This window comes from Phascolarctos cinereus, unplaced genomic scaffold, assembly GCF_003287225.1.
Source record: "Phascolarctos cinereus isolate Bilbo 61053 unplaced genomic scaffold, phaCin_HiC Scaffold_5;HRSCAF=322, whole genome shotgun sequence".
In the NCBI taxonomy this organism is placed as follows: Eukaryota; Metazoa; Chordata; class Mammalia; order Diprotodontia; family Phascolarctidae; genus Phascolarctos; species Phascolarctos cinereus.
The window spans coordinates 467,984,967-467,997,688 of NW_027555958.1; the positions used below are offsets into that span (position 1 = coordinate 467,984,967).

At 41.7% G+C, this 12,722-nt stretch overlaps 1 protein-coding gene across 1 annotated transcript in view; it reads right to left on the bottom strand.

Annotated features, from left to right (window-relative positions):
* The window catches only part of DNAI4 (dynein axonemal intermediate chain 4), a 79,770-nt gene that overhangs the window by 8,110 nt on the left and 58,938 nt on the right, over positions 1-12,722 (bottom strand). Inside the window, exons 12-14 of the mRNA XM_078156705.1 lie at positions 7,236-7,393; positions 6,031-6,152; positions 2,148-2,246 (exon numbers count right to left, since the gene is read on the bottom strand). Of these exons, the coding sequence (XP_078012831.1) occupies positions 2,148-2,246; positions 6,031-6,152; positions 7,236-7,393 (379 nt within the window). The remainder of the gene's footprint in view (positions 1-2,147; positions 2,247-6,030; positions 6,153-7,235; positions 7,394-12,722) is intronic.

The window sequence follows — 12,722 nt, forward strand, 5'->3', positions numbered from 1 at the left end:
CTTATCTTTCTTAACAGATGAGACCACGTCTTATCTCCACTTTGAATTTCCTCTACTGTCTGGCACACAGGAAGCACTTAACAAATGTTAGTCCTTACTGTCTTAAAATGTTTCTAATGTTCATGGAAGGGCAGGCTGATTCTGCTGGAGTATATAAGAGCCTTAAAAACAGCCCTTCCCACCATGTTGGTGCCTAATAGTGGAACGGCCAGTGGCAGTCAAGATGGGAAATCTCATCTGCTTCTCCACCCTTAGAGACCTCCCATTGCGTAGAAGAGGTTCTCATCTGTTCTTCTACCAAGAGCTCCTGTCCCCAGCCCAGGTTCCAGATGCCCAGGGGAGCTTACATCTGGTTTTCTTCTGAAATGAGGAGGACGCATCCTTCAGTCTTTTGCGTGCACCAACCTGCCATTGGCATCCAAATGTAATACTATCTCTCCCTACAGGGTCTAAGTTAAGAAAAATGATGTCCATAAAAGTATATGCAGAGATATAAGGAGATCTTAGCGGGGTGGGGAGATTTTAGAAGAGACGAAGTTTGAACCTAAAGAGAAAAGCTGAAAAAGTTGTGCTCATGCCTCCTGGATGGCCAAGAGCTCTGGTCCTCCCTACCAAAGCAAGGCTGTTATATCCAGGAACTAATATCTTAAGGAAACACATTCCTGGGTCTGGATGCAGTTAAATGCACACAGCTGAGAGCAACCCTAGAAAGAGATCTGAAGAGGGGAGAGGAGAAATACAAGAGTCCTAAACAGAGCACATTGTGGGGAGAGCCCCCAGTGCTGTGATTTGCCCCAGCGCTGGTCTGCGTCCTGCTGGGAGCGACGCAGACCTGAGCTTCCTGGCTTTTGCCCTGCCTGATGCTTGAGGGCTTGTCATGGGGATGGGCATGCTGGGCGTACTGATGCCAAACTAATCTGCTTTATTGTGGCATATGCTCTCAGAAGAGACTTTAAGTATAATTCACACAGATAAGGGACAGATGGCAGCAGCTGTGAGATGGGGGCATATAAGCCTTGAGATTCCACTGAGGGATACAGACACACCTTCTAGAATGATGTGAAAACTGACCACAACCCAAGAAGAGGCAGAACCAAAGGGTACTCCGAGCCAACCAGAGGGTGCCTGGGAGAGGTATCTTGTCAAGCTTGGTAAGGGGCACACAGCCCACCCAGCTGTGAGGATGAGCTAGGAGCATCTACCAAATCAGAAGAATGAGATACACGGATTGTCACCCATCTCTCTTAGGTTTATAATTGTACTCTTTCTTAAGTACCCTGCCCCTACTTTCCCAAGCCAACACTCTCTGGGCCACTGGTATACTCCTGGGTCACCATCCTCCCATGATCAGAGGGGTTATTAGTATCCCAGTTTTTACAGAAGAAACTGAGGTAGAGCTTAAGTAACCAGACCACAGTCGCAGCTAGTAAATGTCTGAGGCTAGATTTGAACTCAGGTCTCCCTAACTCCAGGCCCAGCTCTCTGTCCACTATACCACTTATCTCTCAGCTAGACACAACCCTTCTGCTTTCAGCTCACCATACGGACACAAGCAGTGATTCACAGACAAAGTGAGGTACCAGGTATCTACCTAGAAAGGAGGTTCACCTACAGGGCAATGGAGAGGAGCATGGTGGGCTTGAGCAAACCGGACCTCATCACCGAGAAGGAAGGACACAAGAGATGTGGAATAAAGGATGTCATCAGAGGAATGGGTGACCAGGAAAGAAGATGGGGCATCCAGGTGGCAAGAGCAAGAACAGTCCGTGCACTCCGCTGGCCACCATGCAACGCCAAGATTGCTAAAGAAGAGTGCTGGGTGGAGCCCCCGGTGCAGATTTCCAGGGGCGCGAGGTCTCCAAGTGCCTTCCAACATGAATCAAGATCTGCACTGTTGATGGGCATGCTATGATGAGGAGATCACAGAACATCTAGAATACCAGGGAGAAAAAGCAACCAGTGAGACCCAGGAGCTCAAAGGGAGGCTAGCCAGGAGTTGGCCTTGGCCCAGGCCCTAAAGCCATCCCCCAAAGAAAGAAATTTTCTTTCAGGGTATGTTAGTGGGACAGGCTCCAAATAAGGAGGCTTCCTTTCAGGTAGTTAATTAGACATCTCTACCATTTTTACACTGATATAATTTAACTCACCTTGTGACCTTTGTAGGTATCCAGGTACTGTTCATTATATGAACAAGAGCATTTATGAATGTGACCTTCTTCTGTACCAGCCAGATAGATATTTGTGTCCTAAAATGAAAGAATAAAACAGATCCAACAGTGGCACATTATCCTTGACCCCTGACCATTACAACCTAAGCTAAAAGAAGGCTACACTAAGTAGGCTGCATATTAAAATCTGCCAGAGATTTCTAATTCATCTATTCTTTTTTTTTTCTTTTTGCTTTTTGGTGAGGCAATCAGAGTTAAGTGACTTGCCCAAGGTCACCCAGTTCTTCAAGGAGTTATGAGGGTAGCTACTTTCTTGATCAATGGAAGTTGACCCTAACCCCTCTCTAACTTAGGAGCTGGTCTCTGAAAATTGCTATGTATAGCCTCCAAATTCACCAACCTTTCATTCAAATGTCAATGAATCTCTCTGAACTTGGCAAAGCTTTAGTAAAATTCAATTCAATAAACATTTCTCAAATGCCTCACCAGTGACAGGCACTGGTAATACAATGACAAGATGGACACATCTTGTCCCTCAAGAAGCTTACCTTATTGTGTCCTTTGACAAGAGACAGGCCTCAAAGCCTTTGTGGCTCAGGAGGACCTTGTCTTCCTCTAACCTAACCTTCAAGAACCCAGAGTTGTGTTTCATGTTGCTTGACTATGCAGATTTGTCAAAAGGGTTGTTGTTTTTCTTTTCCAATGGGGGTGGGGGGCAGGAATAAGTGGGAGGGAGAGAAAATAAATACTAAATATTAAAAAATATGTTTGATAATCCAGGGTCATCATTATACCATGATGAGGCTTCAGAGTAGAACTTTAATAGAAGAAACTAAAAATACTGTTGAAAACATTTTCTATTCAATCAACTTTATCATTAAAAGAAAAAGCACTTATCCATATTGGCATCAATGACCACTCCTCAATACCTAGCCTCTAGTCTCTTCTCATACTTGTGATTACACATTCAGTGGGTCTGGTTTTTTACACAGGTGGGGCCATTGTGAACATGGTGCTTTGAGGGTTATTTTTCCACATATATCACATCCTAAACATTTTTCTATATTCCTAGGGAAGTCTTCATCTTTATCATTACATAAGGCAATATATTATTCAACTTGAAAGCCTGCATTCCCTCTAGCCATTCCTAATCACTGGACACATCATTTGTTTAGAGTTCCCTGCTCATGTCTATAGCACAATTATAAGCATCTGGGTGAGGAGGGTTCACTTTCTGCTTCTTCTGAATGATTTCCTGGCGCTCCATCCCTAAGAGAGGCATTAACTGGTTAAAAGACATGGCGGCTTCTCTGGCTCCAGCTGCATGTGACCCACTATAAAAAGTGTTCATGTGGAAGCTAGAAACCACAGCTTAAAAAAGTGAAAGGCTCGGATCCGAGATGGGGCGTGTGGAGTATGAACCCGGATTATAGATCTCTAAGGCCAGAGCAAAAAGAGAGCGAGTAGGCACATTTCTGCTAATCCACATCAGGTCTGAATCAGTGGTAGAGAAAAATTAAAGGAGTCCAGTCTTCCCTAGGTAACACTGATATCCCTATTAAAGCAACTCTTGCTTTCCTAGGTATTGATGGATACAGCACAATGCACTCAAGTGTGGCTACCCAGAGGACAGCAGTAAAGTTTTAATATAGCGGCCTATCCTTAAATAGACAGGCGTCTGTGTAGGGTAAATATTTGCTCTTGGTGAACAGGCCTGGATGCAAATAAAAGTTAGAAGTGGTCCATCCAGTGTGGGTGGGTATTGCGGACACTGCCTTGATTTTTCTTAATAATTCCAATGATACACACACACATTCTGAAATCCCCAAATGTAACATATCATAAGATCATGCTTAATTGAATTAAAAAGATAAGACACAAAATACATGCAACTTAGATTGCTGATTTTCCAATGAGAATATTCCCTTCTTAGAAAAAGCATACATTAAATATATAGAGAATTAAGACACATTTATAGGAACACAAGCCATTCCCCAACTGATAAATGGTCAAAGGATATGAACAGACAGTTCTCAGATGAAGAAATGAAAGCCATCTATAGTCATATGAAAAAATGCTCTAAATCGTTATTGATTAGAGAAATGCAAATCAAAACAACTCTGAGGTACCACATCACACCTATCAGATTGGCCAACATGACAAAACAGGAAAATGATAAATGTTGGAGAGGATGTGGGAAAATTGGAACGCTAACACATTGTTGGTGGAGTTGTGAAATGATCCAACCATTTTGGAGAACGATTTGGAACTATGCCCAAAGGGCTACAAAAATGTGCATACCCTTTGATCCAGCAATAGCCCTTCTAGGGCTACATCCCAAAGAGATCAAACAAATGGGAAAAGGACCCACATGTACAAAAATATTCATAGCAGCTCTTTTTGTGGTGGCAAAGAATTGGAAATTGAAAGGATGCCCATCCATTGGGGAATGGCTGAGCAAGTTGTGGTGTATGAATGTAATGGAATACTATTGTACTATAAGAAATGATGAACAGGCTGACTTCAGAAAAACCTGGGAAGACTGGTCTGATGCTGAGTGAAGTGAGCAGAACCAAGAGGACTTTGTACACAATAGCAGCCACGTTATGCAATGACTAAGATTGTTAAACTGAACCCTTCTCAGCATTATGAGGATCTAAGACATCTCCAGAGGCCTCAGGATGGAAAATGCTGTCCACATCCAAAGAAAGAACTATGGAAGTCGAATCGCTCTCACTTATTTTTACCTTCTGTTGAGTTTTGTTTCATCTTTCTGATGGCTCCTCCTATTGGTTCTAATTTTTACTTACAACTTCACTAATGTGAAAATATGTTTAATGGGTATGTAAATGTAAAGCCTATATCAGATTGTGTGAAGTCTTGGGGAGGGTGGGGGGGAGAAAAAGGGAGAAAAATTTTCAACTCAAAAGCATATGGAAAAAAAAATTTTAAAAAGATCCTTTTGTAGCATGAAAAAAAAAAAAAGCATACATTGCAGATACTGAGTTTTCCCTGATTCCAAAAATACTTTTTCAGGACTTCAGAAAATCTGTGATTTCATCAGAGTAGGTAACTCCTCCACACTTTGGAAAACAATTTCTTGAGTTGCTGTGACCAACGCTGGTCATCTGATAACTTGACTCCATTAGACTCACCCTCTACCACATACTGACTGTGTGACCTTTGACAAGTCACCTAAACCTCTTGGTGCTCTGGGCATCCTTCTAAGACTAGGAGAATGGGATCATTATAAGGATCACAGGTCAAGAGTTAGAAGGACCTCAAGATCATCTAGCCCAACTTCTTTATTTTACAAATAAGCCAACTGAGGCCCAAGGAGATGAATTAACTTGCTCAAGGTGAGAGAGCCAGGATTACTGAAGATGAGTTGGGGGAAAAGAAGCCCATCTTCATTGAGCCTATCTTCAGAGCGGGGTGCAGTGGCATTCATAATCTACTCCCTGGACTTGTCTCTGGCCTATACTCCCCACGAATTCAGAAAGTTATCCTGATTTTTGTAGTCTTCAACTTTGGCTAAAGTCTAGCCAATTACTATGGTATCGTTTTGTTGGTACTAAGCATGGTAGCACTGTTAGGGGCTGCAGACACCAGTACAAGAGAGCCAAAGAAGGAGATTATGGAGCCTTTACTTTACTACTCAGGCACAAACACAGTTTCCCCACTACAAAGAGAAAGAGAAGAAGAGGAGCATACCTGGGTCCCTGGGCACTCCATCCACCTGAGTCTGGTAAATGAGTTTGTTAATTATGAAGCCAAAATAGTCATTGACAGATAGATTCATTCTTCAAATAATTTCATATTTAACCACTAATTTGTATAAAAACAGATTGAGGAATCCTACCCTGGGGTGAAAAGCAAAACACATTCCGGGAGCCTGCCGAGATATCAAAGCTTCGCTTTTCTTCTCTCTCTCATTTTCCTTTTTCTGCTTGTCCATTGATGTTCTCTTCAGTTTCATCAAATCTTTATTTAAAAAAAAAATGTAATGAAGAAAGTAGATGCAAAAGAACAATACACATGCTCATGACTATACAAATGAAGATTAACAACAACATGAAAATTTGCAACAAAATTCAGGTTGAAGATGATGGACAAATGCTAGCATGATCTTGGGTTGAATTAAGAGGAACATATTTCCACTACGCTTTGCCCTTGTCAGACCTCATCTGGACTACTGTGTTCAGTTATGGACAATATGGCTTAATGATAAACTGGAGAACATTCAGAGGTGGTAACCAGAATGGTAAAGGGTCCATAACATAAGAGGATCTATTGAAGAAACTGGGTACATGAAGCTTAAAGAAAAGACTTAAGCAGGACATGAGAACCATCCAAGTATTTGAAGGGCTGACATGGGCACAGAGAGCAGAATCAGGAGCTGAGTGGACATTTCATAGGACTTATTTTAGACCCAACAATCTGAGCTGTTGAATGGGCTGTCTGTGGAGGTGGTGGGCTTCCCCTTCTTTGGAGGGCTTCAAGCAAAGGACAAATGACTGACTCATCAGACGTGTTATAGTGAGGATCCATTTTGTACATGGGTTGGCCCATGTACAAATCTGAAGTCTCTTCCAGGGCCTGCAACAATTCTGGGAATACTCTGTTCACACAGACACACCCCTCTCCTGTTCTTTTCAATCACTCAACCAATAAGTGACCAAAAAGTGCTCCGTTCCACATGCTGAAAGTCATAAACACCGTTCTGCGTGGTTGCTTAGCTTAGTTTCCAGGAAGTATGCTTGGTGGTTTGTGTGTTTATGTTTATAATGTGTCACAATCCATCAATAAAAATGTAAAAAAATAACAGAAAAATGGCAGTTACTATGTCAAGGACCAAAATATCCTGCCTATGCTTAGGACACACTAACGTACAATTCTCCTTTTTAACAAGCGGCTAAGTTTTAAATGACACTAATAAGTTTCGGTGAACCACATCTGGGTGCTTTATAAAAGAGACCTCAGCGCCAATTGCAGTCATTTCAAGCTCAGTTTACAGACTAGTAATTTTGAGCTTAGTCTACATAAAAACAATAAAATTCCTTTTACCGTGACAAATCAGTCCTTTCTGTATGACCCACTTGGAGATTCTTCCATCAGCCCCAACAGTAACGAGTATTTCCCTTTTTTCTTCACCTGCCGTTCCTCGGTCCTGCTCTACCCATTGGACTTGCCAAATTGGCCCGATGTGCTTCTGATGAAATTCACTAAAAGAAAAGAATAGAGCAAATGTAAGATGTCTATAGCTGTAACAAGTTACCCAGAGGGCAAGTGGTCTAGAGAATAATGTCCCACTTAAATTATAAAATGACATGTTAATAGAAAAATATTGTGAAGATTAGGAGCAGTGATTACTTTGTAACATCCATCCTAGTTCATATTTCTCTACTTTCTTTAACTTCTATTTTGGATATGGACGTAATTCAGGGAGCCATGATTTTATCAGGGACAATGGGGCAAGAGGTCTCCTTCTACCAAGGCAGATTGCAACCCTTCCTTAGTAGGTCTTCATGGGTTACCATGGCCATTTTTAAAGAAATCATCACCTGGCCACTGGTTTGGAGAGGTGAGACGCCTCTCTGAATTTAATTAATTGACTTAATCTCCCCCTAAAAGATCACTCCACTCCTGAGGTCCCTTACTCTAATGGCCCAATTCTTCCTAGACCATTCCTTTTAAAGAAAGTGACCCAGTCAGCCATGCTCACACCTTCATGCCTCTCTGAGCTCTGCTTCTGACTCTCCAGCCTTTTCCTCTCCCATTCCCTGCTCCTCTCCCTCTTCTCCCTCCCCTTTTAGTTCCCTTTTCTGTTGTGTTACCCACTAGAACATAAGCACCTTGAAGGCAGGGGTTGTCTTTCTTGTTTGCTTCTATTTGCATTTCCAGCTGTTAGCAAAACGCCTGGCACCTTGTTGTTTGTCCTTCCTTCTGGAAGAGCACCAATGACATCAACAAGGAGATGATTTTTTTTTTGACCAGGTAAAAGAGGCCATTCTTTGCCTTATTTCTTACCTAGCCTTAATCATTGAATGGGCATTGCCTCAGTCAAATAGACCTGGGAAAGACCTTAGCTTAAGAAGGCCAAGGTCTCCCATTGCGTCTGGGGCCATCTCCAGTCATCCTGATTCATTGCCACTGGACCCAGATGGCTCTGGAGGAGAGAGTGAGGCTGGTGACTTGGCACAGCCCTGCCTCACTCAAATCCAATTCACTTGGAAGTCATGACATCTCCTTCCTGATGTCATTGGTCCTCTTCCACAGGTGTGGTGATCCCTAGTTATCATGGCATTACAGTATTAAGCAATACCTTTAATCACGGAAGCTAAGTGAGAAGTCACTGCCCATTCATTACTAGCAGGACAAAAAAACTGTTCTTCATTCAGTAAGTCTTATGTGCCATGCAGGGTCCAGAACCATGTAGGGTCTAATGAACTTCCTAGATATGTGGTGGACCAGGGTAAAGCCCTGGAAGACCTCTGCATCTTGAGACCGAGGCCAGGACTTCCCGGATGACCTTACAAGCACTTCTTTCCCAGGATAGGGGGTGCATGAATTTCTTGATTTCTAAAGAGGAAGAAGCTGAGGTTTAGGCCTGAATGACCCACCCATTTCTCCCACTTGTATCAAAGATCATAACCCGAGGACTAGAGCCTGACACATAATAAATGCTAAATCACCTCCAGGTCATGATAAGTCATCGCAGAAGAGCTTTCCAGAAGGTGAAATTCAATTGGTCACCATCACGTGTTTAAAATAAACTTAATAACTTTCCACAAAAGCAATCAAACAATTGTACAAAACAAGGGATGAAATTCTACCTCGCCCTGCCCCAGGCTCTAACCAGGTAAAATCAAAAGAATCAACAAATAAGAAAAGAAGATGCTTTCTGTCACTTTCCAGAAATTCTCTCAAATTTGGCTGGTTTCTTCCCTTTTTTTTTTCTTTTTCAATCTGGTGCTGCCGACTTTTCCGTCTGCCTTACCATGCCATGATCGAGTCTGCCATCTTCCGAGGGTGAAATGCAGACCTTGTTTCCAGTGTTTTACTCTTGCAAATAGAATGGCTGGAAACATCTGTGTTCAGATAGGGGCTTTTGGTCTTCATGTGTTTGTAGAAGAGTCCTCACAACAGAATTGCTGATTCAAAATGTATGATTGGTTTTATCACTCTTGCTGAATATCACATGTGATTCTCAGAAATGTTTATACCAGTCTGTCATGCTATTAACAATATTACTATGACTGCTTCCATCCACTCACAGTGGATTTTGTCTTTTTTTAATAAATATTTTTCCATTCTAGTAAGTGAACATGGTGCCTTTTTTAATCATATTTTATTTTTTTTCAATCATCAAACATCTGCCTTCTCTCCCTCCACCTCCCTGCCTTCTTCCCTGCCACACAAATCGAGAGCCAAAGTAAAATAAAGCCTATTAACAAACACGCATAGTGGAGCAAAACACATTTCCACATTGGCCATGTCCAAAAATACACACATACACATACTATGTATATATGTTTAGTATGCATGTTTATCTTTACAATATTAAGATATTACCATATTACAAATATCACAGAATTACAATATGACAAAAACATGTGTGTTACATACACATATACACACACATATATATACCTACATACATATATACTTGTTCCGCTTCTGTTCACCTCGCTTTGCATCAGTTTATAGAAATCTTCCCAAGTTTCTCTGAAGCCCATTCCTATCAGTTCTTACAGCACAAAAGTATTCTATCACATTTAAGTACCATAACTTATTCAGTCACTTTCCAATTGATGGGCACCCCCTCAGATTCCAATTCTTTGCTACCTCAGGAAGATCTGTAAATATTTTTGCATAGTTTATCTTTAGTTTATTTTGGTTAGGTTTGTTTTATTTATCCCTCCTTTTTAACTGACCCTCTCCCCCTTCCCTCCTGTTTTCCTGTAGAGTGAAATATATTTCTGTACCCATCGGTCTGTATATATTCTTCCTTCTTTAAACCAGCTTAGGTGAGAGTCAAGTTCAAGTGTCACTCATTCCTCCGTGCCTTCCTCCTTGTTTGTATAGATTTCTATTTGTGTACCCCAATTATGTGAGATGATTTTCCCTTATCTTCCTTTCCTTTCATCCAAGAATTCTTCTTCACTGCCTTTTCTATTCTTGTTTTAAAATCATCAATACATGATAGAGCCTCTTCCAGACTTTCAATCTAATGAGATTCCTTCTATGACCCCTGATGATGACAGCTCAAAGGGGACACAGGTATCATTTTCCCATATTCGAATATACACAGTTTATGCATGTTTAGTCCCTTATGATATAGTTTATTCAGGTTTACTTTTTAATTTTTTCTCTTAGCTCCTGTATTGCAACTTCAACATTTCTCTGAAGCTCTAATCTTTTCATTAGGTATGCTTAGAAGTCCTCTTTTTCATTAAATATCCATTTTCTCTCTGTAGGCTTATATTCAATTTTATTGAGTGATTATTCTTGAATGTAAACCTATATCCTTTGCCTTCTAGATTATTGTATTCCAAGGTCTCTGCTTCTTTATAGTGGTGGCTACTAGATCCTATGTAATCCTAACTGTGGCTCCTTGGTATCTGAATTCTTTTTTTTTTTTTCTGACTGCTGGCAGTCTTTGACCTGGAAGCTCTGGACTTTGGCTACAATGTCCTTGGGAGTTTTAGTCTGCGGGTTTCTTTTGAAAGGTGACTAGTGGATTATTTCTAGTTCCACTTTGCCTCTGGTTCTAAAAGATCTAGGCAACTTTCTTTAAAGATTTCTAGGCTCTTTATTTTGGTTGTAATTCTTTTTTTCCTTTTCTTTCTCATTGATCTGTTTACCAGGTTGTTTGCTTTTGCTATGAGATACCTTATTTTTTCAGTCTTTTGATTTTATCTTAATATTTCTTGTTGTCTTCTATATGGCTCATTATAATTTCAGGAAGTTTGCTGCTTGGGCAAGGCTTTGTACCTCTTAGGCCAGACTGTTAATTCCCTTTCCAATCCTTTCTTCTATAGCTTTCTTTTCCAGTTTTTCCTCTAGTGCTCTCATTCCATAAAAAGAAAAGAAAAACCAAAAACACATTTTAAAACTTTTTTAAAATTCTTGCTCCATCTCTTCCAGGAATTATAGTTGCATTTCTAGTGATGCCTTGCTTTTCTTTGAAGTCATTCTCTTCTTCTGGGTTTATGTCTTGAGCTTCCCTGTCACTGTGACCACTCTTTATGGGGGGATTTGGGTTTTTTTGTTGTTGTTTTCTCCTTCTTCCAGCCTATTTCCTGACTTTGGACTTGACAGAAGTGGTGGATGCTGTGCAGATCTTTCCTGGCCGGGTCCTTTGGTGTTTTCTTGGGGAAGTGAGTGTTGCAGCATTCTAGGCTCTCAGGGACAGCTCATGCTGGACACCCCCAAGCTTTCTGTGCTCCCAGAGTGGTCTGCTCCGATCACTGTCCCCTCTGTTCTGTAAGCTCCTGACCTGGTTTGGGGTCTGCCTAACACTGGACTGCTGCTGGACTCAGCCACTCGAGTAACAGAAGTACAGGCTTCTCTGGTTGGGAAGACTGCCCTGGTTAATCCTCTGACTGCTTCTGACTGGGCTAGAAGATGGAATTGAGACCCCCTGCTTTTTCCCTGGGGTCATCTGAGTCATTCTGCTACTGCTTGTTTCTGAGCCATCTCCTCTCAGTAACAGCCCCACACCCAAGACTGCATTTACTCCTTCCCCTGGATGGCCACCCCTGGGCACAGAACCTCTCCTCAAGCTGTCCTGGATCTGCGACCCAGAGTTAGGTAACGGATGACAGAGTTGCCCAGCGTGCCGGCACCTCTTCCTGCACTGGGCGTGAATTTAAGCCTCTCTATGCTGGGTCTGAGACCCTCCTTGTCCTGGTACACAATCACTGCCTGGCTGCTGGAGTGTGCCTCAGGGCTGTGCCTGGTCAGACCCCATTCCCCGTGCTCACAGGCCTCTTTGTCTCTCTTCTTATGATGCTCTGGCCTGGCTAAAATGACTGCTTACTACTTTTTTAAAAAAAATTTCCTGATCAGAATTCAGCCTGGTTGATTTTCTAGATCTCTTTTGGAGAGTTTTTTTGGAGGGTGGGGTGGGGCATTTGCTGTATTTCTTTCAGAAGTTCCTCCATCCCTTAGATCCCTTCGCTGAAATTACTTTTCATGACTCACCCATAGAGCTTCTTACTCAAATGTAAGAGATGTAACAAATTTATCAAATGTAACAAATCAAACAAATATAATCAAACAAATTAAACATAACAAAATTTCCCCAGGTAAACCAACCACTCCTTCCAGTTCTCCTCCTTTTATATTCAAGCGTTTCTTGTTAACTCGGTTTTCCCTCTACTTCAAATTGTGCTATATGTAAAAATTAAAATCTTTGCACTTACAGGTATGTCAGGATTCTTGGTTGGGGGATTCAGGTCCGACTCTTAACATTTCAGTCTTGACTCAGAACTTTGATCTCTAGCTCTGGCAAATGGCATTCAGACTCCTGGTCTAACAGAACCACTG